General features: G+C 41.2%; 4 protein-coding genes across 4 annotated transcripts; 1 reads left to right on the plus strand and 3 right to left on the minus strand.

Annotated features, from left to right (window-relative positions):
- Positions 1-12,033, minus strand: pak2b (p21 protein (Cdc42/Rac)-activated kinase 2b). Its single transcript, XM_034709775.1, has 15 exons — positions 11,755-12,033; positions 7,680-8,043; positions 7,483-7,589; positions 7,235-7,385; positions 5,912-5,943; positions 5,699-5,812; positions 5,477-5,609; positions 5,323-5,386; positions 5,060-5,108; positions 4,474-4,586; positions 4,269-4,386; positions 4,030-4,129; positions 2,769-2,965; positions 2,108-2,245; positions 1-1,106 (listed from the first exon to the last, which is right to left on the minus strand). Exons 2-15 carry the CDS (start codon positions 7,867-7,869, stop codon positions 1,020-1,022), a joined length of 1,593 nt encoding a protein of 530 aa, XP_034565666.1. The 5' UTR covers positions 7,870-8,043; positions 11,755-12,033; the 3' UTR covers positions 1-1,019.
- Positions 12,034-12,707: 674 nt separating this feature from the next.
- Positions 12,708-14,871, minus strand: pigx (phosphatidylinositol glycan anchor biosynthesis, class X). The gene is made up of 6 exons (XM_034709900.1): positions 14,702-14,871; positions 13,762-13,849; positions 13,556-13,691; positions 13,240-13,453; positions 13,005-13,105; positions 12,708-12,910 (listed from the first exon to the last, which is right to left on the minus strand). The coding sequence occupies exons 1-6, from the start codon at positions 14,763-14,765 to the stop codon at positions 12,770-12,772; spliced, it is 744 nt and encodes a 247-aa protein (XP_034565791.1). The 5' UTR covers positions 14,766-14,871; the 3' UTR covers positions 12,708-12,769.
- Positions 14,872-15,018: 147 nt separating this feature from the next.
- On the plus strand, positions 15,019-16,200 carry cep19 (centrosomal protein 19). Its single transcript, XM_034673271.1, has 2 exons — positions 15,019-15,384; positions 15,769-16,200. The coding sequence occupies exons 1-2, from the start codon at positions 15,255-15,257 to the stop codon at positions 16,113-16,115; spliced, it is 477 nt and encodes a 158-aa protein (XP_034529162.1). The 5' UTR covers positions 15,019-15,254; the 3' UTR covers positions 16,116-16,200.
- Positions 16,201-17,154: 954 nt separating this feature from the next.
- On the minus strand, positions 17,155-24,148 carry ing5a (inhibitor of growth family, member 5a). The gene is made up of 8 exons (XM_034710946.1): positions 23,880-24,148; positions 22,229-22,300; positions 21,847-22,013; positions 21,644-21,755; positions 18,791-18,890; positions 18,548-18,683; positions 18,412-18,473; positions 17,155-18,327 (listed from the first exon to the last, which is right to left on the minus strand). Exons 1-8 carry the CDS (start codon positions 23,914-23,916, stop codon positions 18,288-18,290), a joined length of 726 nt encoding a protein of 241 aa, XP_034566837.1. The 5' UTR covers positions 23,917-24,148; the 3' UTR covers positions 17,155-18,287.
- Positions 24,149-25,500: the final 1,352 nt, after the last annotated feature.

Below are 25,500 nucleotides of genomic sequence, written 5' to 3' on the forward strand. Positions count from 1 at the left end.
TCACAAAAAAACAAACAGTCGCATTTATTTGAGTGTGCAGACAAGGTTGTTAGTCGTCCAGGAGAGACAAAAAAACAGGCATCAAATTGTCTTTACGAGCCTTCGACGGCTAACCACGATGATACGGCCGTGTTTTCTTTTCTCAAACTTATTAAGTACACAATATACACATCAGGGAAAGCGCATTTGTTTAGTCCAGAAGAACACAAAGGACAGAGTTGGACATACAATACTCATTTTTAATAACAACAATAGAGAAGAAAGTATAAACCCTGTCATCTAACATCTTAATTTGCCTGTAAGGTGCACCTCTGGTATCAGGAGACTAATGAAAACAGGTGGGGGAGAGCTGGTACAGTAGGTCTGTCAGGTCAAACACTGACACCATCTCAGCACATGTTTATGATGACGAATGCACTGAAATATTTCCTATAAAACTGGTAAGAGAAAAATGTCCATAAAACATGTAGAAATATCGACGAGTGTTCACTGAAGGAGCTACGTAAGGAGGAGGGGACACGTATGAAATTCAAGTATCAAAATAACTAAGACACTGACGAGCTGAAATTACAAAGGTAGTAAAAATCATGGGAACAGAAACATCGACACAAATCAACAATACATTAGGCAACATTTTGCATTTGTTTTTAAGGCAGTTGATTAAAAAAAGACTAAACAGAACTAGGCATCTTCTTCATTCCAAGTTAAATACAAGCCTAGCCCCGACGTGTCACCAGAGATCTGTTTATAAAACAACTACGCCGGACTCGCACACTAAGCACTTTAGTTTGACTTGTCTTCTGACGTCTGAGAGAGGGTAGAGTTCACGTGGACAGCGGTGGAGTTGTGCTCTAGATTTTTGGTCTTCTTCACAGTGAGGTTTGTCAGGGCTGATAAGGCTGCTGCGTCGAGAGCGGAGAGTCGCTCTCAGCCTATTGTCTGGCACGAAAATCTAAAAGGTTGGCACGTCATCATCAGTGCACAGCATGGGGAGGCAGGGGGGGGGCGCGTCTCGTCCTCTAACGGTTGCCCTTCATGGCCTCCTTGGCTGCCAGGATGAGCGGCGTGAGGCTGGACAGCGGTTTCGCCAGCTTCAGGAACGGATGCTGCGAAAAGAAGAGAGACAAGAAAACATTTCAGTGCACATGAATTAAAACAAGAGGAATAATCCAGACAGCAAGATAAGATGGACAACATGACAGCTCCACAAAAGTGAAGTCAAAACAAAGAAGAGTCTGATGCTGTGATTGATAGCTCTGCACTGTGTGATGGAATAAGCACTACTCTCCTTCCTCGCTCTTCCTTTTTAAAAATGGGGATGTACAGGGGAGGTAGAGCGTAGCCTGCAAAGACTCCTCTCTCTTCTCTCTTCTCTCCTCTCATGAAAAAAAGAGGGGAGGTAGAGCAGACAGCCTCACCTGGTGGTGATGGAGCTCTAGCACAAACAGGCTTCTAACCTTGGTTTTGCCTTCCCTGTACTCTCTCCAACATCTCTTTACAGACTTCTCTCCCTGTCCTCTTTCGTCTTCTTTTCTCTCTTCCCTCATGAAAATAAGGGAACAGGGGGAAGTAGAGCGTAGAGCGGGGAGGTTGAGCTCTAGCCCTCCCAGGCTTCTCGCCTTGGCTCTGCCTCCCCTGTCCTCTTTGGAAAAGTTCTCTCTTCTTAGTGTTTCTCTTTTCTTTCCTCTCTTTACCTTTGGTACGATGGGGGTTGAGACATGGCGCTCTCTTTGCCCATCTAGTCCCAGCATCAGGGGGCTGAGCAATCACAGGCAAACTACTGGGGCCGGTTATTTCAGCATAGTCAACACCTGGAGCTAGCTTAAATGGGACCTGGGTCTTTTAAAGTTGGACGTGCTGTTCTGCTTGCGAAACCACTAAGCGCCACCTGTCAGGTTTTGTAACTCATGACGCACTGAGGGGATGGCGCAATGAGTTAGCTTCTTCTTCTTCATCATCAGAGTTTATAGCTAGGGTTGGTATTCATGGAAAACTTGCATGAATTTGAATGTAGCATTTCCTCAGGACTCAGTGCATCTAAATCTGACTCCAAACACCAGCTTTAAGTATCTTGTGTTTATTTTAAAGAATCAGGAGAAGTTTTAACCTGCAGCAGCTCTTTTCCTCCGCCTCGTTTCTCTACATCCATCTCCAAACAACGGTTGAGGAAATCTCTGAAGACGGGAGACAGCTTTTCAGGGTTCTGGAGCTCAGGGGTGCCGTTGGTGGCGATCAGGTACAACGCCTGAAGGAGAGGGAGAGGAACAAAGACATGTGGGAATAAACACTTCATCAAAGCATTTCAGGTAAAACTGAACTGAAAAAGTATGATCTTATTTTACAGCAACACAATCTAAAGTCTGTTTGGTACATATATTTTAAGGTCTGGTGTTATGGAATCTTTCCATTTAATCAACACACTGCTAAATAAAGATCATTCTCCTCAATAAAAGTAAAAACAGCAGCAGAGAAACCGGAGAGAAGTATTTGTTTCTAACAACCAGTCCAGCACTCAGTGCCCGGCTCTCTTCCTGAATGTTGTTGTTGAACGTGGAGCGCAGGACGGCCTCTCATGAGACTCCTGACTCACTGCAGCTGTTCACCAAACATGCCAGAGTCTGACACAACGGACCATTGATTCCATAAGGTGACATAATTTCTGAGTTATAGACTCTTCTCTGGAGTGACTGTGATTTGCTGACAGAACAGATGAGTTAATTTAGAGCGTGTCAGGCCGTTAAAGTCAGAAATAACAACATGTCACTCACTCGTAGCGGGTTCTCGTTCAGGTACGGAGGTTCTCCTTCCACCATCTCGATGGCCATGATTCCCAGAGACCAGATGTCCACTTTGGGCCCGTACGCCTTCCTGGTCACCACCTCAGGAGCCATCCAGTACGGCGTGCCCACCATGGTGCTGCGTTTGCTCTGCTCGGGAGTGATCTGGGCGCAGAAGCCAAAGTCGGCTGTGTAGCAGAAGAAGACGAGTAAACACCCAGCTCAGAGAAACGGGCTGCTTCTCATAACGTCACTCTCTGAATCATCAGATACTGTCTGATGATGTATGCTCCCTCATTCTAGTGTAACCAGTAGTTTGCTATGAATGACTTCCAGCAAAGACTTCCTTCTCTGTGTGCTGCAGAGTTTACAGTCCAGTTAGCAACTTGAACAACAACCGTGAGCTCACAGAAAAGACAAGAAACCCACCCCTACAGATATTTTTTGCAAGATGTATTTTGATTCTCTACATCCCCCAGAGGAACGCCCGTTCATGTGTTTGTGCTGAGTCTCAGTTTCACTGTAAACAGTTCCACAGAGGCTTCACTCTGGCTTCCTTCAGTGGTATGACCCTGAAACAGAAACTGATGTTCTTGTGTTGTTCTTGTAATTAACGGGTCTTAAGTTTGCTGAAATAACAACATCATGATGCAGATTAGTCAAAAGTCAAAAGTCAAGCTTTGTCAGGTCTGTCCTCAAGAGGAGAAGAAAATTACTTTTACAATGTTTGTTTGTTGAATGGAGGTCTATGAAAGAGGATTAGAGACACTGATGTTTTTTTTTTTTTTTAGGTCTGACCTTCTTTACAGAATGTTCAATCAAAGACAGCATTCTAGAATTCTGTCTTTGATGTCAGAATTCTAGAACACCTGCTTCCCACCCTGATGGTGGGATCCATCATTTCTGATGCGTTCCAGGAAGTCAGGAAATCTAAACGCTGATTGTCTTTAGTGACACAGCATCAAGCAGATTTGTGTCTCAGTGTAAATGTTTGATCTAGAACAGATTGTTAGCTGCTCTTCATGCAGATATCTGTTTATAGAGGGAAAGAAATCCTCCTCAGATTAACAACCATGGGAGCCGGGATTTCATTACATTGGATTGGGTTCCTCCTGTATTTGCTCTCCATACAGACTGTTTTTCCCTACAGACACCAAAGCCTGCTGACACCTGACTGGTCGATGCTACTCTGACTCAAAATGTACCAATAGTACAGACCCCACCCACAGGTTTTTAGAAGAACAAGACTCACTCAGTTTGACGGAGCCGTCCATCCCCAGTAAGACGTTGTCACTCTTAATGTCTCTGTGAATGACTTGGTTCGCGTGCAGGAACTCCAGCGCCTGTAAACACTATATACACACACACACACACACACACACACACACACACACACACACATAGGTAAACAGGAGAGGATGATGGGAGTTAACAGTGTTTCAGGATTTGTTTTGTGGTTTGTGTCCCTGCTTTATGAGTGTGCACTCTTACCTCTCTGCAGACAGCAGCTATCTGAGCCTCGTCCATGCAGGTCTCTGTGACCACGTCTGTCAGTGAGCCTCCAGCCAGGTACTCCATCACCACAAACAGCTCCTCCCCCATTAGGAAACTGTGCCAGGGGAATGAAACTGGATGAGCTAGACCTTCATTAGGACCTCAGACAATTCAAGGACCACCTTTTCCCTGTCAGTCTCACCTGTCTAAGAAGTTGACGATGTTCGGGTTCTTCAGTTCCTTCATCACCAGGATCTCGTTGATGATCAGCTCCTTCTTCGGCTGTTTCTGGAGGTTAATCTGTTTAATGGCCACCTGGAGAGAAGCAGAAGGAGAGACCAGTTTAGATCTACTGCTACAGACGAGATCGAAGTAGAAACTTATTGATGACTTTAAACTTTATGATATGGACCAAATGCTGCAGTACCACCGAAAATCATGGGGGGCAGTGTTGAGCAGTGTAGCCAGAAGTTAAAGCCAGACTAGCAAAACATGAGAAAAAGAATACTTTGGAAAATTGGCAAACTTTTTAAGGAAAGATTAGGCGAGTTGATCTGAAACCAGACTTTTATATAATGTTTTATTTTTCCAGCACAAGGATGGAAAGCTACACATGAACGGTTTGCTTAAACGCCCTCCAGTGGATGCATTATTTAACATCCATCCCAGCATCTTTAGAGAGTTTGTGGCAAGTGATGTTTCTAGTTGATAACATACACATCTATTTTCAAACGTAAAGGGAGCCTTAATGAGCCTTCAGTCTCTGTAATATCTTTGTCAGTCTTTACCTCTTGTCCCGTGGCGACATCGATGGCTGTGAAAACGGTTCCTGACGCCCTGTGAAGGAGAAAGACGAGCCGTTTACTTCAACGCATTTCATTTCTGGACTTAAACATAACATTTGTTGCACCTAGACTTGATTCAGAAGAGTTACTGGATATTGTAGAAAAAACTGAGGTCCAGTTTTTTTTGTTTAAAATAAATATTTAAGGATTATAAATGAGAAAAGCTTTGAACGTGTTTAAGAAGCAGCAGCTGCTTGTAAACTCACCCCTGACCAATCTTCTCATATCTGGTGTATTTCTTCTTGGGGTCTCCGATGCTGACGATGGTTCCTGTGAGAGGACAGTCACATATTTTACAAACTGAAACAGGTTTTGGTGATATCAAAACACCTAAAGGCTGAATTATTTATAAACACTGACTCAGTTTGTCCATGATCTCTTCGTCCGTCATCTTCCCCTTCTTCTTCTGTCTGTCCGCCGCCTTAGAGGCGACGTCTCCGTCCACGCCGGTGCTCGGAGCGGGGAGAGGATCGATGACAGAGCGAGTGTACACCTGCACATAAACAAATACACACACACACCTCAACCACATGCACAAGCAAAAGGTGAAACATATAACACTCTTACTCTACAGGGACTCACACTCTTTGTGTGTTCTGGTCTCGGCGCCACGATGGGAGGAGGAGCTTCATCATCGTCATCATCATCGATAGCTTTGATGTTTGGAGAAGACGGCTCAGTTCCTTTCTTAACCGGCTGGTTCAGAGAGAGAGAGAGAGAGAGAGAGAGAAGTCTGTGAGTCTTTATAAAACGACATGACGTACGAATAAAACATTTAATACGTGGAGTACTCACAGACTGAGGGCCGGGACTGAACGCGTCTTTTTCTGTAAACGACAAAAACAAGAGGCAGAGTGTTTACATCACTTTAATAAAGATCACTCAGGGGTTCACTTCCTGTTTACTCCGTGTTTCACAAACATTACTATTGGTTAAATTTCTCTATAAAAAAAAGTAATATACATTTTAACAATAAAGTGAGAATAAAAAAATTGCAAAACCAAACATGGTCAGTGACTTCGTCAAGATTTTGTCAGTTGAATAATATTCAGCTGATAAAAATGAACCTAAAACTTGTCACTCATCTCTTACAGTTCAGCACCACACCAGACTTCTTTAGGTCATGTTTTAACCTTTGAAGGTGTGTTCAGACCAAACACGAGTTTCATTCTGTATGCGGGTCGAAAGCATTACGCGTATCCATGGTGGACTCAAAGGATGCAACATGTGTCCTTTGTGTCTGGTCAAAAATGTTAACTGATGAGACACAAATCTGCTTGATGCTGTGTCACTAAAGACAATCAGCGTTTAGATTTCCGGACTTCCTGGAACGCATCAGAAAAGATGGATCCCACCATCAGGGTGGGCAGCAGGTGTTCTAGAATTCTGAGATCAAAGACAGAATTCTAGAATTCTGAGATCAAAGACATAGTTCTACACAGTTCTGTCTTTGATCTCAGAATTCTAGAACAAATGGAACATTCCATGAAGAAGGTCAGAGCTAAAAAAAAACATCAGTGTCTCTTATCCTCTTTCATAGACCTCTATTCAACAAACAAACATTGTTAAAGTAGTTTTCTTCTCCTCTTGAGGACAGACCTGACAAAGCTTGACTTTTGACTAATCTGCATCATGATGTTGTTATTTCAGCAAACTTAAGACCCGATAATTTCTCTTCAGGAAAAAAAAGTGTTCACAGCTCAATGGTAGCCCATTTGTGGGGTTCATTTTTAACAGCGAAACTGAGACCCATCATCAGCAGATAAATTGGCACTCCTCAGCTCTTTTGAGGCAGGGTTTTTAGAGTTTGGAGTCTGGCCTGTCATGCTGTTGCTCCTGTAATGGTCTGTGTATGATCATGTATATAAAACTATAAAAACACAGGAATCTGTCTGACAACACGGGAAATAAGTCAGGGTTTTTCTTCACTGATGACTGACTTTTAAAGAGAAGAGCTTATCTTTTATTTCTATTTTCAGAGAAAAACTGTAGCATCTTTACAGGATCACTTCTCTCCACTCAGAGATAAAAACAGGTTTTTAAAACCATGTGGAAATGCACAACGCTCTGCCGGTCCTTGTACTAGCTTATTGTTATGTGTTGTGCTGAAGTTCTCACCTGAGGATGAGAAGCTGAGGTACTTCTGTCGGCCGTTTCCTGTCGAGTCATAGAACTTGAGAACGTCGAGCACGGCTTGTGGGTTCTTCTTCTGCTCGGACTTGGTGATGTTTGAGGTCTGCAGTAGTCGGGCCCATTGCTCCGGCATGCCCTGAGAATGATACAGACAATAAGGTGGAAACACAGTGATGAATAAGATATGAAATATCAATCTGTATGATCTGATATGAAGTTTAAAAGTAACTCACAGTGAACTCTCCGGTGACAGCATCGAAGCCAACATGAATGGTGTGTTCAAAGTCTGACGGCGGTGAGATCTCTGGTCGTTCTTTGTCTCTATCTTTCTTTCTACCACCTGAAATGAAAACATGATGTTGACGCGTTTGTTCACAATCAAAAGAATTGAAATGGTTCATAGGTTGCTCATACTTCTGCCTTTGTTCACCTTTTTCTGCCCCGGAGAAGATTGAGATGATCTTGTTGCGAGGTTTCCTCTCCTCGGGCACAGACGGCAGAGGTTTGGAGCTGTGATTGGCTGAGAGCGAGTCTTTGCTGGAGCCGGTGCTGAAGATGGTGCTGCTCATCCTGACCGGGGGGGCGGGGGGTTTGTCCTCGGGGTCTCCGTTATCACACATCGCTCAAAGTGGCAGTGAGGCTCACGGAGCAGAGAGAGCAGCAGGCGAGGAAGAGGAGGGCGACACACAGAGAGGGAGCGAGGCTGCGCTCACATCGGCATGAAGCACGGCTGTGCTCATGCACTGCAGGAGGAGGTGATGACAGCAGAGCAGAGAGGAAGCACCGAGGGATACCTGGCGAGAGAATCACAGTCAGAAGATAAAAAACATCAGTGCACAAAACAAAGCATCAAATCTGTCATTCAGGATTAATCTGTTTTGGGCCTTTAAGCTTCTTTATTCAGGCTGTGCGTGATGTCATGTGTTTACCCTACGTTGCTTTATTATGAGAAATTAAGCATCTTAAATCTCAAGCTTTATGACGAGTTTCTGCATCACTTAAAGTCACAATAACAACAAAAAAACTGTTGTATGTAATACGTTTAAAATAAACGACAGCACTGAGTTGTATTTCTAAAACTTGGGACACTCAAAGATCGATTGTTTGATTTTGCAGCACAGCTTTACAAACATGTTTGTGAATCACTGTTTAGTCAATAAAGCATAAATCAGAGTCCTCAAATAAATAAATTAAATTCCTTGCAGCCAAAATTACTTCTTCAAATAGCTTCTTACTGACCTAACATCAGTGACAGATTTGTTGTCATTAATATTTCAGAAAAGGAGAAAATCTTCACATTTAAGAAGCTGGAAGAGGCAAATATTGAACATTTGATTTGAAAAATGAGTAAAACAATAACTTTAAATTAAGATATTTGGAAATTCAGTTTCTTTGATACATGTTTAATTGTTGTAACTCTTATAAACACATTATTATTATTAAGGGACTCATTTTCTAGAAAACTGAGGGACATAACTGACAGATTTCAGTAGGAACGTTCAATAGTAATCAATACTGTGTCAAAAATAGAGATTTAGTGAAATATAAAATATATTTTCTGTCCTTCGATCGCTGCTCTCTTTGACATATATTTAAAAGATAAAAGTCAATAAATGTATCGTATCTATAAAAGGTCTGAAATATGATCAATCAACAATCTAATCTCAGACTGACGTTTAGGTCGAGCTCTCGAGCCACATAAGACTTTTTTTACAGTGAAACTGGGACTCACCAGCAATAGCTACTATCATTAATAAAAACTAACAATAATCACAACACAACACATTTTCTTTAACTGAATTTAAACTCAAAACTAGAGCTGAGCGAGCCCTCGCACCTCAGCACACACCGGAGCGTGGTGCATCCGAGTCTCAGCTTCACTGTTTTTATCAGTTCATCATAACTTCTCCATGTTGACATGTTTAGCACACACTATGCAGGGACTGCACACTGGTTTCAATGTATGTTATTGTACTGAATTATGTCATGCGAGGCTACATGCAAACATGTAGAAAAGATGCTTGTTTTGTTACAGTCAATGTATGATCCATCTCTTGTGGATTTTTGTGGTTTTTAATCTTTTGCATTATATTAAAGGAACAGTGTGTACAAACGGGAATATGTAGTGATATCTAATGGTTGGATTCTAGTTGAAATGCTCCCTTGCTCACCCTCTGCTGTGAGCGGAGCGACAGTGAGGGGCCACTCACAAAATACGAAAAAACGTGTGTTTGCTTTTTTCTTTGAACACTTTTGTTTGTGTAATATCTTAAGTGAAATAATTCAGCCTTTGAAACTACATTTTTTTTTCTTATCTGACAACTATTATTTCTCTTATTTTAATTATCATTGTTATATTCATTGCTTTATTCAGCTACTAACCTGTTTACTCATTAGAAGTACGTATACACAATTATTTTATTTGTATGTGTGTATGTATGTATTTATGTATGTATGTATGTCTATACAGTATATATATATAGTTATTATTTCATTTTATGTATGCATATATTATTATTTATTTTTCTTTTTTTGTAAGTGTATATATATGCTTTCATATGACTATGTTTAAAACATGAAAATATGTTTGAAATACTGGACCTGTATTGTAGCTAGCAAAGCTTGCGTTTTGCCAATAAAAAACAAATCTTAAGTGAAGTAATTCAGCTTGTCCCTGCTTAAGTCAATAGAAAACATTCTGGATGTGACCACTATGACTTTATTTTGATTCTCTTGATTCAAATGAAAATGCCATGAATGCAAAATATAGGGCTACATTGCACTTTTACGACGGTCCCTGAATGCACCAGCACCAGACAGACAGTCAGTTCACTCTGAAATGAATCTGCATCTTTGATGACAAGGAGTTATTCAAAAAATACTGAACGTGTCTGATGTATCACCAAACTGGATTAAATCAAGCTTTAGACGTGGAGCTGTTTACGGTTATAGCGGCAAAAATGTCAAATGGTAAACAGACATCCCCGGGTTGTGTCTTTGTCACTAACACACAGCAGGAGGTAAAAATCATCAATGAAACTGAGACAGATGCATGGAGGCGGGAGAGAGCTGGTTCACACAGCACACCTGCTGCAGGTAGAGACCAAGCTAACACTGCGCCCCTCAAATAATAACTCAGCCTGTCACAGAAGTGCATCGCCTTTATTTTGAAAGATTAGAAACACCGTGGATTAAAATATTGATTCTGAATCTCCAGTGGTCGCCACTAACGTTTTTGTCTCTTTAACAAAAACTAAACATATGTTCATCACACTTTTTATTATCAGTGATGAACTTTAGCTCGTCATAGTCTCGTCTTCGTCATGAAAAAACGGGTCGTTGACGAACATTTATCGTCATTATTTGCGTGAACCAAATTAACACTGGTTCTGTGCCACTGTAGAAACATGATAATGCAAGATGGCCGCCTTTGTGGAAGGGGACCCGCTCATATGTAGATATAAAAAAGCTCATTCCAAGTCCAAAGTGATTATATCTGATTTAAACATACTTATGAATATTATATTACATTTATACTACATGTCTTCTTCTACTGTTTTTTTCTGCTGCTTGCCCCTAATAACTACACACTGCACCTTTAAAACACATGTTTTAATTGTCACCATGTTGAGTTGTTATTGCACAGAACATGTCCTCGCCCTTTATGTTATTGCACCTTGCACCTGACAAATATATCACATTACAAACCAAGACACTAGAGACAAAAAGCCAGAATTAAATCTATCTATCACACATTTAAAGACTGAACATGGTGATTGTTATTATTGCAGCTGGTCTGTGAATAACCACAGTGAGGTGGAGATAAACACACTCTGTCATGTTTCAGCCTCATTATCTGATTTATCTCACCAGAACCAACAAACAGCACAAACAGAGGATTACTGAAGGGACACATCATTAGATAATATTTACAAAGCAGACTAACATTTAAAATAGAAACTGTTATAATCTCACAGGTGATTCAGACACTATATATGAATATGTGAAGCAGTTTTATGTCAGATCTGTGCACATTTCAACAACCTAGTTTCTCTTTTGTGTCCCATCAGAGGTGAACAAACGTTGAAAACTAGGATTAAATGTTGCAGTTTTCACGGAGAACAAAAGCTAACACCTCAATCTGTCTTACTTTAATATGAAAATGTGAATAAGTGGACATTTAACCCGCTTTTGTCCATATAACGGTGTTTATAAGGACCCAAAAGTGCCCTTCAAATCAGTAACAACAGGGGCGGTTAGCATGCTAACGTTAGCTTCAACTACTTTGCCAACAAGTGTGCTAGCCCCAAGCTAACGTTAGCACCAGGCTACACTAACGTTAGGAAGATAACGGGGCTTTCTTTTAGCTAGTTAATGCTAACCGGTCTGATAATCAGAGGTACAGAAGTGAATCCCGGGAGGTAGGAGGGTTAGAGAGGAGAGAATAGGAGCAGAGAGAGGCGGACTCGGGGCTAACGGAGGCGGTGCAGGTTAGCGGGGCTCACCGGAGGCTCAACTTGATCAGAACTTTAGTCCCGGACGATCCTCGACGGTCCGGAAAACGTGTGTAAATCCAGTTGAAGTTCCTCCTCTATTCTGTGGTAATGTGGTGGTCCAGGTGTAACACATATAACAGGTAAAAACGTGACCGTAACTATTTACAATGCAACTTTAGTGGTGTCTCCGCGGCCCCGGGATGAGTCCGTTATGGCGGAGGGGAAACGGAACTACAGACCCAGCCCAGCCGGCCTCTCCTGGAGTGTGTGTGGAGTTTGTCTGCTGTCACACACACACAGAGATAACAACCTGCTCTGGTAACAATACAGGATACTATACAGAGTTTTAATTCAGATTTTATCTGACTCATTAATAACATTACATTTAAAGGCAGGGGCGTTTAAAGACTTATGGACCTAGGGGCCACCTGACTGACCCAGGGGGGACCACCTGACTGACCCAGGGGGGACCACCTGACTGACCCAGGGGGGGCCCTGAAATACTCATTAATAACATTTATTTATTCAGTTTTTCCTCCATTAATCATATACTTAAACTACATACAATAACCTATCATATTACTGCAATAGATGCAAAATAGTGCCTTTATAGTGCAACCCTTTATCACATGTTTTGGGGATGCTCAGAACTAGATCACTTTTGGTCGTTTTTTAATTTGTTCTCCGAAATATTTAAGAAAAACACTCCCCTCTCCCCCTCACTGCTATCTACCCCCAGAAAACATATCCACAACTTCCAAACAAAATAAGGCCGTTGTGTTCTCTTCTCTATTACTTTACTGACATTACTGACTTTTACTCCTGAATGACCCAAATCACTTCCTGTAAAACCAAGAAACTCCTCTAAGTCTTTAAATGAATCTGTCCTCATTCATAAACACTTCACCTTTTCCATTCATCTTCATTCTTTTATTCAAAGTTGAATAAGAAAACTTTTGATCTGATTTTGACAAATTGTTTTTATTATAAGACCCTGAGTTAAAACAACTACATATGTTTGCAGTCACTGTTTAATCCGATGTTTCCACATATATTTGGACAGTCCCACACAGCAGATCATTGTGACCAGCAGAGTTACTGTAGATACAGGAACCACCAGAGATCTGTCACCAACTGGGACCTGTAAGCTCACAGAGATCTGGTCCTACAAGAGCCAAGACAAAAGAAAGAGCAGACAATAAGCATGATGGAAAGTTCAGTTTTTATCCTTAAATATGAGAATTTGTATAAAGAAGCACCTGCAGCTGATGACGTTGAAGCCATGCACATGTGCTGGAATTGTCTGATGTACACGGAGCCTCCACGACAGAGGTGGACTCTGAGCTGTCAAGCTGCAAGCCTGAAGAGAAGAAGCAGTTAAGATGAACCACGTTACTCCAGTTCACTCCAGTGATAATCCAATTACATCTCTGTTTTCGGTATCGTGTTCCTGAGAGAGGAGAAGTGACCACAGAATAAAAATCCTCCACTTACATTCTTCAGTCCGCAGCAGCAGCTCTGGAGGTTTTATATCTATGGTTGTAAATGTTTTTCCATCAATAGACGGCTCGTGATATCGAGCATGGACGGGGATCGTTACTGTCAGTAGGCTGGGAGTCGATCCGTCAGGAGCAGGATACACATAGGTGACGAAACCTGACGTCTTGTGAGCAGGAAGCTCCAGGTCAATCGTTGAATCTATTAATATCTTCAAGAGGTAAAAACACGAGAAATCAAAATGTCAAGAAGAGTCAAAATATAGGATGTGATTTATAATATAAGTCTTAAAAATGTTTGGTGTCATTCTCACCTGCCAGTCCCTCTGATCCCTCAGAGATGAGAGCTCGTATGGATCAACGTAGACTCCTCTGGGCCACCTATGAACCAGCAGGACTCTGATCCCTCTGAGATCATCAGACCTGAGCTCCACAGAGGTCACCAGCTCCCTAAAACGCATCACAAATCACTCACTTGCTCCTCTCATACTGAGCCACAGATATTATGTTTGAAACACACCTGTGAAAACCGTTTTTCCTGAGCTCGACTGAAACAGAAGAGGATTCAAGCAGCTGCTTCAGGACGTCACAGTGGTTCTTCTGCTCACCTGTATTTAATAACAAGTAGTGCAGAGATCATATCAAATGTTGAAATTGAAAAACATAAACTCATTTTAAATGTTATGTCAGCAACACTTTTCAAACAGTTGGTACAGGGACTCCATTAAAAACAGACATGACTCTGTAGTGGAAATCCCTGCATCCACAAATGCAGGTTAAAACTGAACCATGCAAAGAGGAAACCATATATAAACATTATCCAGAACCAAGTAGACTTCTCTGGACCGGAGCCCGTTTAAGATGGACTGAGGGGAAGTGGAAAACTGTGCTGTGGTCTGATGAATCAAAACCTGACACTCTTTTTGGAAATCATGGACTCTGTGTCCTCCGCTCTAAAGACGAGAGGGACCACCCGGCTTGTTATCAGCTCACAGTTCAAAGCCAGCGTCCCTGATGGTATGGGGATCATAAGAGTCCTTGGCATGGGTGGCTTCCACATCTGTGAAGGCTCCATTAATGCTGAATAAATATATAAAGGTTTAGGAGCAACATATGCTGCCATCCAGACAATGATGTCTTCAGGTAGACCGTACACATTTCAGCAACACAACGCCAAACCACATTCTGCACATATTACAACAGCATGGCTCTGTAGTAGAAGAGTCCAGGTGCTGAACTGACCTGCAGTTCTGACTCGCCCCCCATTGAAGACATTTGGAACATGTTGTCTTTGCTCTATTTCAATTAAATAAAGGGTTTACATTATTTGCAAACCACAAACATCTGTTTTTTTTTAAAATTTCACACAACCTCTGATATTTTGGGAGGGACTTGAGGTTGTAAATACTATTCTATCCTCACCTATCTTTGATTAACACAGAGTAAACGATTAAACTCACCCTCTTTGGTCAAACTATGACATATCGATAAACATGCCAACGCGGAGAACAACGCGAGATACATCAAAACGATAAAAGTAAAGTAAACACGCTTTAAACAGGCTAGGTGTTCTGTTTGACAAGCCTGTGTTATTTGGAGCTCTGTGATGTTATTACAGGAAGTGGGTACTGAAGGACCCATTTGTAGTTTTTGGTGACTGTGGCGGTGCCTGACTGGAAAGAACAATACACGGGCACTGTGGTAAACATCTCCGGCGATTATTTTTTATATAACTGGCTGAAAAAAAATATGTGTGAAAAGTAGTTATCACACAAGTGGTGAAAGGGGATTAAACAATTGTATGATAAAATACTTTGTACATATTCAGGCAGGCATTGAAGTCAGACACACTAACGTTAAGCGCCCAGGCAACGGTTGACGCCACTTTTTCGGAGCTCTGTCGATTTAAAGGTTTTCTTTAATTTAGACTCACTTGTGCAGCTCTCGTGTAAGATATATTGATTAGTATGTTAATATGATTACATATTTAACTGCTGAAGCAGAGAGCAGAACATGAGTTTCGAGGCTAAGCGTTGCGGAGTTCAGTTCAGTCCTCCTTCTATAGTTTTAATTTATCAACATAAAGACGAAAACAAGCTGCGAAAGAGGATCATACCTGTGCGACACTTCTTCAAACATTCAGGTTAAGCTTTTTTTTGTTTATTTAAACTTGAACATACTTAAAAACAACCTTACTTATTATTTATGTATTCGTTTGTTAAACAGACTATCACGATTCGATACCCGATATCGATAATATCGTAATATAGTGGTTATATGACGTCATCCATTCTGCTCTGATATAATGTCGTATTATGTAAAAATTGATATTAGTGCCAGTGTGATGACATACTGCTGTATCCATAGCTGCAAATGTCCTGTTATTGTGGGAAAGTGGAGCAGATATAATGTATGGATGCATGAGTGCTTAGGGCCTCCACAGGGTGCTCTGTTCCTGTTCAACACATATCAAATTAACATCCATTAAGCTCACAGACTGAACCCTTCTCTCCTCCTCTTCCTCCAGACTGCAGCACAGCAGCAGAAAAGCTGAAGAACAACCCCCGTCACAGGGCCTACCTGGACTCTGTGCCCTGCAGTCAGCTGGAGAAGCTTCACGTCATCCTGAAGGATCACATGAAGGGCTTCAGCCTGGAGCACAGCCTGTCTTCTTACCGCCTCGACCCCGAGGAAGACCTGAACAAGCTGGACGACAAGGAGCTGGCTCGTAAGAAGGGACAGATGGACGGACTGTTTGAGAAGAACCGGAGGCACAAAGACGATCCGGACTTTGTTTACGACGTGGAGAAGGATTTCACGAAGAGCACGCAGGAAAAGTGCAGCTGGGATGAAGAGTCTGATGATGGATTTTAAGTTAAAACTCAACTTCATGCTGAGAGGAATCAGGACAAGCTGATGCAGTTAATGCTGAGCTCACTTATAAAGATAAGATAAGTAATTATTGGTTATAGAGTCTGACCACTGCAGGAAGAAAAGACCTGCGATATCTCGCCGTGAGACACCGCGGGTGAAGAAGTCTGTCACTGAATGAGCCGCTACTTAATGTTGTTATGGTCTCCTGGAGGGGGTGTGACGTGTTGTCCATCAGAGAAGATAGCTTTGCTATCATCCTCCTGTCAGCCACCTCCTCCACAGGGTCCAGTGGGCAGCCCAGGACAGAGCTGGCCTTCTTCACCAGTCTGTTCAGCTTCTTTCTGTCAGCAGCAGAGATGCTACTTCCCCAGCAGACTACTCCAAAGAAGATGGCTGATGCCACCACAGAGTCAAAGAAGGACTTCAGAAGAGCCCCCTCCACACCAAGAGACCTGAGTCTCCTGAGCAGAAAGAGTCTGCTTTGTCCCTTCTTGTAGAGTGCGTTGCAGTTGTCTGACCAGTCCAGTTTATTGTTCAGGTGAACACCCAGGTACTTGCAATTGTAATAACACAATCTCAATGTCCGTTCCCTGGTGTGGGAGGAGGGAGCTTGCGTCTTCTTAAATCCACCACCAGCTCTTTGGTCTTTCCTGCATTGCGCTGGAGGTGGTTTCTCTGGCACCAGACTGCAAAATCCTGCGTCAGTTCTCTGTACTCCATGTTGTCCCCATTGGTGATGAGGCCAACAATGGCGGAGTCGTCAGAGAACTTTTGCAGGTAGCAGCTCGCTGTGTTGTGGGTGAAGTCTGCAGTGTTGAGGGTGAACAGGAACGGAGCCAGAACCGTTCCCTGGGGGGGCCCCGTGCTGCAGACTGTCCTTCTGTCGTTTCACCGCTTTGTTTTCTTTGTTTCTCGATGGCTCCGCTCTCTCAGCTTTAAGAGTCAGCATACAGGAGCGGAGGATGTTGTCGTTACATGACTCTGACCTTTTTGATTCAATGTATCAACACGAGGAGAAGACAATCAATATAGAGATCAATAGCTGTATTGATTCTTTTAATGAAGGGATCAGCATTCACATGTTTCACAAAAGGCACTGCTTTCCACTTTGAACATCAAAGAATGAAATAATGCATGACTTATAGTGAATATTTATTTGTTATAAAATACTGCATTTTACAAAATACAAAGACTTTGGCTCTCTTGTTTGTGGCTTACACCTAAATGAGTGATATTCACAGTTGAGTATGAAAGAAGATGCTAAAATCCTGTTAAATAAAATTGTACGTGTACACCGATAAGTAATCAATACAACAAATATATCTTTGGAAAAAAGTGTGTCCACAAAATATCGTTTCATATCATACAAAACATATAATCTTTTATATTTCCGTGTGGTTTGAAGCAATGGCAAAGTTTTAAATGAGTTCATAAAACCAAGCCTGCTGGGTTCAACCCTCTTCAGGGGGAAAATTCATTCAAAGTGCTTAAACCTCTTTCAGCTGAGAGGAGACACCGACCCACTGAGCCACCGAGCCACAGTACCACAATACATTCAAAGATGTCGCAGCTTCTCAGATTTAAACATCGTTTGGTTTCTTTTAACACGGGTATCTTTTGCAGTCGTGTGCGGTGTCGATATTTTCCCCAAGGAGGTAGGTAACTGAAAATCGGACACGTAATTCCTTTTACCACAAAGTTCAGTAAGGATTCAGGTGTTTCAATTCAACTCTAAATTTTCAGCAGGCTTTTAATTTGTTTAAAAAATACATCTTTATAAAATTGACATTTCAAGTATGCTAAAGCCACAATCCAGGATTATTCTGAGGACCTTGGTGAAGACGGTATTTACATGAGAGGCTGAAGTGGGAGGACACTCTGATTGGTGATCGTTTGTGCAAGTTTTGGACTAATTGACTCAGAGTGGTGGATCCAGTACGGCGATGTGATTGGACGAGAACAGCAGGCTGAAATCTGATGACACAGAAACTGTAACGTATCATGAGAGAGTCTGTCGGTGCAGCCAAACTCTTAGAAATACATATTTGACCCACCACGTCTATGGATAGTTACAGGAACAGAGACATATATAGAGATATATGTATATATAACACTATTTAACTACAGCAAACATACAAACATTATTAGGCGAGTACATCTGACATAAAACTCTCATTTCTTCTTCTTGTCTTGGGTGCATCTCGGACAGAACCTGAGATAAAGAAAGGAGATGATGAAGACAGATAATAAAATCACCTCAATGTTAACGTCCTGTGAACGAAGTCAGAGCTCGTACCATTTTCCTTTGGGTTTGGTGGCGAGGTCGACACAAGCAAAGTGAAACCACTCGATCGGACACTGAAAGGAAATCATCCGGATTAAAAACGAGACGTGAGAGAAGGCCTGACAGAGACGTGCGGAGTGAAACTTACATCAGGGTTATCACATCCGATCATCTCCCCGTACGACACCTGGTGGCACAGACAGTATGTGGGCTCGTTGGGATCCACCGGCATGTCCAGGACGTCTGACGGCTGCATCGGCAGGAGAGCATCGCTCAGGTCGGGACTACAACGCAGACAGGACAGAGTTTTTAATGTTCAAACATTGGTGTACATGACACAGGAGCTCTCCGGTGTGTTAGATCATGAAAAGCCTCTCTGAGCAGAAGATACCTGTTTTTGATTTTCTTCTTCTTAGGTGAATCTTCATCAGAACCTTTCCTTGCTCGTCCTCTGGATCCACGTTTCTCTCTCAGCCCCCGAGATTCGGCCTCTGAGGGAAACATTTAAAATTACAGATGTGCAATGATCTGTTCTGATTAAACTTAATTTCTTTAAATAAATGCTGTTAAAGTTAAAATTCTACTTTTGTGTTTTCATTTTCAAACCATTTGTCATCTAAATGTGAGTTTAAGAGTGTTAAAGGATCACCTGTGCTCACACTAACACATCTCCAAATGAGCAGTCATGCATGTACCAGGTATCCTCAAAACAATAATTATAAGAGTGCTGGTTTGGCCTTCTGATTATATAGTGCGCCCTGTAGAGGCTACAGTCCTCACAGCAGGAGGCCCGGTCCACTGTCCTATCCTCTCAATAAAAGTCCAATAATAGTATTTCTCCTTCTCCACATGCATCCTTAAAATAAGCAGCGTTGATGTTCCTGCTGCAGCTCACACAGACGATGAGATCAGCTGCTCCTGTAATTGGTAAATTGTGTTGGGTTAATCAGTTTACTCCCAGGAGGTCATGTGATCTTAGAGCGAGGAATCATGAGGAGAGAATAACAAAGGAGCGAAGTGAGCGTCAACATCATCGATTCAGGAGTCTGCATTTTAGGGATGTTATCAATTAATCGAGTATCGAGTAAAGAACGTACTTGAACCATATCCGGTAAAATAACTGGACGTAGTCTCCGTGACGTCACCTGTCTTCCTGAAGCGCTGTCAGCCACGCCCTTATTTGGGCAAAATTCGAAAGTTTAATATCTTTAAAACTAACAAGTTAGAAATAAATTTATCCCCCTTACAGTGTGTGCTGACAGAGAAATGAGCTATTCAGACCTAAACAGTTTTTTGAACCAGGCTGTAAACATGTTTATTTCTGCTGTAAAGATAGTCTCTTTGAATGGGTGTGTATATGTGGTTTATGGTGTTTCTGCAGCCAGCCTCAAGTGGACGCTTGATGCACTACAGTTTATAACATTTCTGCATGAGCTTCATATTTTTGAAAATTCGGCCACCAAAATTTTTAGCTGAAACACTTTTTTCACCGAAACAACACGGCCGAAACTGAATGTTGTGATAACGCAAGCAAAAACCGCGTCTGGATTGCTTTGTGCAAAAGTGAGTCCTGCAGCGCAGATCACAAGTTTCCCGCGACATTCACTTCACACCAGTGGGTCTTAATAGAGAACATTCCCTCTCCTCTTGCCCCCTTTGAGCAGCTAACTAAAGAGATCAGCTCCTCTGATGCATATGTAGCAGACGTTCTTCCTTTAACTGCAGCACTAAAGCGTCTTCTAAGCAAAGAGGTTGAGATGGACCACGGAGTGAAAACAATGAAAAGTACTCTCTTAGAGTCTGTCAGCACACGTTTCACTGAGATCTATTCGGATCCTCTGCACTGTACTTGATCCACGTTATAAAGATCATTACTTGGATGTGTGAATAAAGCACCCGCTTGGAGACGGAGAAGCGCACAGCGCAGGAGAAGGAGAACAGAGCGGCCTTGGGGCAGGGGCGTGTCCAGAGCTTTTTGAGCGGGGTGGCCCAACTGAGGCTCTCACATAGGCAGGGGTGGCCAGTGCATTTACAAATAAATAACATTTACCCTTTCTGTCCTCACAACATACTTTCATTAAAGTATTAAACAGTTGTTATCTTTGACTTAAAAAAAAACATGACAAAGTGGCGTACATCTTCTAAGCTTAATTCTTTAAGGACTTACAAAATATGTTTTTTCAAAGTCACATTTGAGGATAAAGAGCCTAGAAAATGTCTGTGCAACACAAACAGAAAATGCATGGCTTAATCTCAAATCCAAGGACTGAAATGTTACAACTGTCCCCGCTCTCCCTACTAATAAATTATAATAATAATTTATTTCGGTGTTTCGGTTTTCGGCCTTGGTTTCCTCATTTTCGGTTTCGGCCAAGAATTTTTATTTCGGTGCATCCCTAATATTTTCAGACCGGAGGTTGTCGCTTGACTTAAACATGCATCATTGAATTCAGCTGTCAGAGCAGTGCTTGACGTTTAAAGCATGTTTATATTGTGAGTGTTTTCTCTCGCCCTGACCCGATTACACTCCTGACTGACACCAGACCATGTTGACATGTTTATGAGATAAGATAAGACTTTATTGATCCACGGGGGGGAAATCTGTTGTTGCAGCAACACAGACAGGTGGTAGTGCAAGAATAAGGGGAGAAATAATAAAGAAAAATAATATTTTTTAAAGGTATACTCAAGTGTTGCACATGGTATGAATTAATGTGTGTTTTCTCAATAAGAACAAAGAGGCAGAGACTGGACTCTGTGAGTCTGACACACTATTTATCTTTCAGTTCTCTTGTTGCAGCAAATCCACATTTAGTAGTTTGATCCTCACTCTGCATGTTGATATTCAGCGCTTTAACAGCTTGCATGCCTCTACTTGTTCTTTAGCTACACAGTACTTGAGGTTATAAACAACATGCTGCTATGTAGAATGTGATTAAGTGGGAAAAAACACATTTGGTTTTGTTTATGTCACAGAAAAAATGTGATGTAATATTGACTGTTTACATTTCCAAAGATCAAACACAGAGGATGTTTTCAATCTGTATCCCTACTTCATTTCTCTTCACACTCTCCTGAAACTCTCAAAGTGAAGCAGGTATAGCATGGTGGCCAGGACTGGAGGTAATATCAGTCATGTTACACCACACACCGGGACACTGATGTTCTGCTGCGTCAGAGCACTGTTGCAGAATCGTGCAAAAAGGGCGACAGTAGTTTAAAGATACTAAAGCAGTAATCTTACTTTTCAGACTCCTCCCCTCTGAACTCTCGTGGCCGCTCAGCTCCAGTTTCTCCTTCAGCTCGTTCTCAAACCGAGCCAGATCAGCATCCAGTCTGCGGATGTGTTTGTCCACCTGCAGGTCGAGAAGTTCACGCCTTTAAAACACTGATTCCTAACACAGTGATGGAGTTATAACAGACACTGGAGGTGAGTTATCCACTGACCATCTCGTACGTCTGCATGGCGAGCTGCACTTTGTCGTCACTGAACTCTTTGCACTTGCTGTAGGCATTCTGGATCTTCTGCAGGTGCTCCACCCTCTGAGCAGAGGCCAGGTTCTTCACGTTGGCGATGTACTCTTCAGCCAGTTTGTCGATCTCTACTTTCTTTTCTGCGGAAAGAACATGAGCGTTACAGAGCTGGAGGACAGGGGTGTGTATCTGGACGGGTTCCGGTTATAAACACGTCTAAGCAGGAATCACACAGGTGGTAGGGCTCCTGATATCGTACATGAGGTTCATGGGGACATTTTGAAAGCTGTGCCTCTTCTGCAACAACAAATCACATGACTTAAAATAAATCAATGAGATGAAATGAAATGATCACCTTCAGTCCTGTTGTCCAGGTCCCTCATCAACGTAAAGTTCCTCTGAAGCTCACATGGAAGGTTTTCAATACCTGGAGAGGAGGAAAAAGTATGAATCAATCAGTCAAACATATATACTGTATGTATATTATTGTTGCAACTCTATGAAGCCTTTAAACCTCTTTTAGTGCATAATGATTGCTGTAAAAGTGACGTTAAAGCTCCTGTGAGGAACTTCCTCAAAGGTTTCAGAAAAATCAAACTGTGTTGAAAAGAGACTGTAGACTCTCTTGTCCAGATCTGATGAGTCTAAATATTGCGGTTCTGGAACTGGACCTGGTCTAATGGGGTCTAGGGTGAAACATAGAAGTAAAATTAGCCTTTATTTCAGGTTGATAAATCAAATAAAGGTTTCCTAAATCTGAAACTGTGTTTAAAAGATACTGTAACCTCTTTGGGATTATCTAGGCAAGATCTGATAAGTCTAGATGTTGGGGTTCTGGATCAGGTCCTAGAATAAAGTGGTCTAAGGGTGAAAAATAGCAGTGAAATTGCCCTTTATTTCAGGTTGACATATAGAATCAAACATATATACTGTATGTATATTATTGTTGCAGCTCTGTGAAGCCTTTAAACCTCTTTTAGTGCATAATGATTGCTGTAAAAGTGACTTTAAAGCTCCTGTGAGGAACTTCCTCATAAAGGTTTCAGAAAAATCAAACTGTGTTGAAAAGAGACTGTAGACTCTCTTGTCCAGATCTTGTGGTTCTGGAACTGGACCTGGTCTAATGTGGTCTAGGTTGAAAAATAGAAGTAAAATTAGCCTTTATTTCAGGATGACAAATCAAATAAAGGTTTCATAAATCTGAAACTGTGTTTAAAAGATACTGTAACCTGTAACCGATTATCTAGTCAAGATCTGATAAGTCTAGATATCGGGGTTCTGGATCAGGACCTGGACTAAAGTGGTCTAGGGGTGAAAAATAGCAGTGAAATTGCCCTTTATTTCAGGATGACATATAGAAGGAAGATTTTATAAACTTGTATCAGTGTTTTAGAAGTCTGGAGACTCTCTTAGATGATGCAGTCCAGACCTGTGAAGTCTCGGTATTGTGGTTTTGGATTAGGACCTTGGTTACAGCCTAATTGAACATTACAGTAACTTCAGCGTCGTTGCATGCAGATCTATGTAATGTGGACGGTATAGCCCCTGCCCACAGTGAGAGGCTTCTGCGCATGTCCGTTCAGATCGTGCGTTCAGGCGTTCAGATTATGTGACGCACTTTAGATTCCCCGCCCCGCCGCTGAACTGTTGACGGGAAACGCGGTCACCAACAGGTTGTTAATGCGTATCTGCTTTCCCCCCGCAGACATGAAGGTTTCCCTCTCACTGTGAAGGTTTTATTGTAATTAATAAAACAATAACACTCATAATAAAGTTACAGAAGCATCGCTGGTTCCGAGAAGTTATCCAAAGTTTCTGTCCCTGCAGGTTTATCACGATGCTGATTAGTTAGCCAGATAGCTAACCTGTGACCCTTTAGCTTCATGCTAACGGGCTGTTTCTGTCAGTCTCCATAAAGCGGGATAGTCTTCTTCAGAACCGTTAAATAAACCTCGAACAGGTGCCAGATGTTCACGATGCCCCCCCCCCTCCTCCCCGATACTCACTGTCAAGGTAGTGCTCCAAGTATATCGCCGTCGCCATGTCGGGTTAGCCTCGGTAGCTCCTGCGTTAGCTCTCAAAGTGTTGGCCGGAGAGCTTGTTTTGCAACCCGGGTTGCCCGTCGGTCAGTGGGCTAGGAGATATTTGATCCCGCCTGCAGCAGCAGACTCCTCCGGGTGGCGATGAAAGGAGACTCACTGTTACAGTGAGGAGGCACAGTTGGTTTCCCTCCAGTACACAAGCACTGGTGTTACATTCAGGTGCTCCTCCAATGCTCGGAGTTTCCATGCTCGGAAGTTCAGACACGTTTTATTATATTTTTTGATTTTGATTTGATAGTGTTTACTTTGAACGTGTAAAAAAATAATTCAATAAAGTTAAATCAAAATAACAATAATAATAATAATAATGTCAAACGACAATAAACAAAAAGACAGACAAAAACAAACAAACGTTAAATGCAAAATAATAAAAACATAATAATAATAATAATAATAATAATAATAAAATCATCATCATAATATGAATAAATTGTATCATCACTAATATGAATCGTGTTATCATTATCAGTGGTCAATTCATTTTTATTTTTATTTTTTTTACTTATTGCTTTATATAATAATATAACGCATACATATATGATAATAATAATAATAATAATAATAATAATAATAATAATAATAATAAAGTTTATTTATACAGCACTTACCAAAACAGATGTTACAAAATGCTTTACATCATAAAAAACGACAATAATTAACAAAGCATGAGAAACAGCTTAGTAAAAGAGTAAAAGAGAAACTACTAAAAGCAATTAAAACAATAAAACAATTAACAATCATTAAAACAAATAAAAACAGAGTGAATGAAAGAAAAACATTAATCAAAATAAATTATATATACACACACATACATACATACATACATACATATATACATACATACATACATTCATACACATACACAAGTATTATTGATTTAATACTTCATAATATAAATGTGTCCATATACATTTAAATTCAGTCATTATATGTCTCTACCTTTATATATTCATGTTTCATCATTACACACATATGCCTATTTCTTGCGTCTAGATCAAGCTTTATGGAAAACCTAAGATTTAATTTTGTTATAAAATGTTTGTAACTGTAGGCCAATGCTTGAGTAATTGAATTAAAATCATATCAAACTGTCATTATTTTTGAACTCTCACAACTCATTTTTATTTGTATAGCACCTTTCAAACAGTCAAGCATGCAGCCCAAAGTGCTTCACAAAAAAACAACAACCAGAGAGACAGCAAACAACAGTAAGCGGTAAAAGTTCAGAGGAAAGTGACATAAAATACTTAGAAACAAAACCATAGTTCAAAATCAATAAAATAAAATCAGAAAAGTAACAGAAACACAAAATAAAATCAACAAAATAAAATGTCATAAATAGCAGAAAATAAAATAAAATAAATACAAATTATTTTAAAGCAATGTCTATGAACCCGACACGCCAGGGTTCAAACACGTCTGTTGACTTGCCGGGTTGTTGTTTCAAAAAGAGCCTTTAAATGAAATGTCTTGGATTCAAGTTTCAAACTTTCGATTATCTTGAACGCATCATGAGACATGGACG

This window comes from Notolabrus celidotus, chromosome 2 (assembly GCF_009762535.1).
Source record: "Notolabrus celidotus isolate fNotCel1 chromosome 2, fNotCel1.pri, whole genome shotgun sequence".
NCBI classification, from domain to species: Eukaryota; Metazoa; Chordata; class Actinopteri; order Labriformes; family Labridae; genus Notolabrus; species Notolabrus celidotus.

Bases quoted from the DNA above. Each gene is read 5' to 3' on its own strand.
- pak2b (XM_034709775.1), bottom strand. From the start codon at position 7,869: ATGTGTGATAACGGAGACCCCGAGGACAAACCCCCCGCCCCCCCGGTC. The intron at 5,610-5,698 runs GTGAGTCCCTGT...GTTTATGTGCAG, and splicing joins GACCAGAACACACAAAGAGT to GTGTACACTCGCTCTGTCAT. The intron at 5,387-5,476 runs GTCAGTGTTTAT...GTCCTCTCACAG, and splicing joins AGAGATCATGGACAAACTGA to GAACCATCGTCAGCATCGGA.
- pigx (XM_034709900.1), bottom strand. From the start codon at position 14,765: ATGTATCTCGCGTTGTTCTCCGCGTTGGCATGTTTATCGATATGTCAT. The intron at 13,692-13,761 runs GTGTGTTTCAAA...GATGCGTTTTAG, and splicing joins AGGAAAAACGGTTTTCACAG to GGAGCTGGTGACCTCTGTGG. The intron at 13,454-13,555 runs GTGAGAATGACA...TACCTCTTGAAG, and splicing joins GGGATCAGAGGGACTGGCAG to ATATTAATAGATTCAACGAT.
- cep19 (XM_034673271.1), top strand. From the start codon at position 15,255: ATGAGTTTCGAGGCTAAGCGTTGCGGAGTTCAGTTCAGTCCTCCTTCT. The intron at 15,385-15,768 runs GTTAAGCTTTTT...CTCTTCCTCCAG, and splicing joins ACACTTCTTCAAACATTCAG to ACTGCAGCACAGCAGCAGAA.
- ing5a (XM_034710946.1), bottom strand. From the start codon at position 23,916: ATGGCGACGGCGATATACTTGGAGCACTACCTTGACA. The intron at 18,684-18,790 runs GTATCTTCTGCT...TCTGCGTTGTAG, and splicing joins AAGAAGAAAATCAAAAACAG to TCCCGACCTGAGCGATGCTC. The intron at 18,328-18,411 runs GTACGAGCTCTG...TCTTTATCTCAG, and splicing joins ACCAAACCCAAAGGAAAATG to GTTCTGTCCGAGATGCACCC.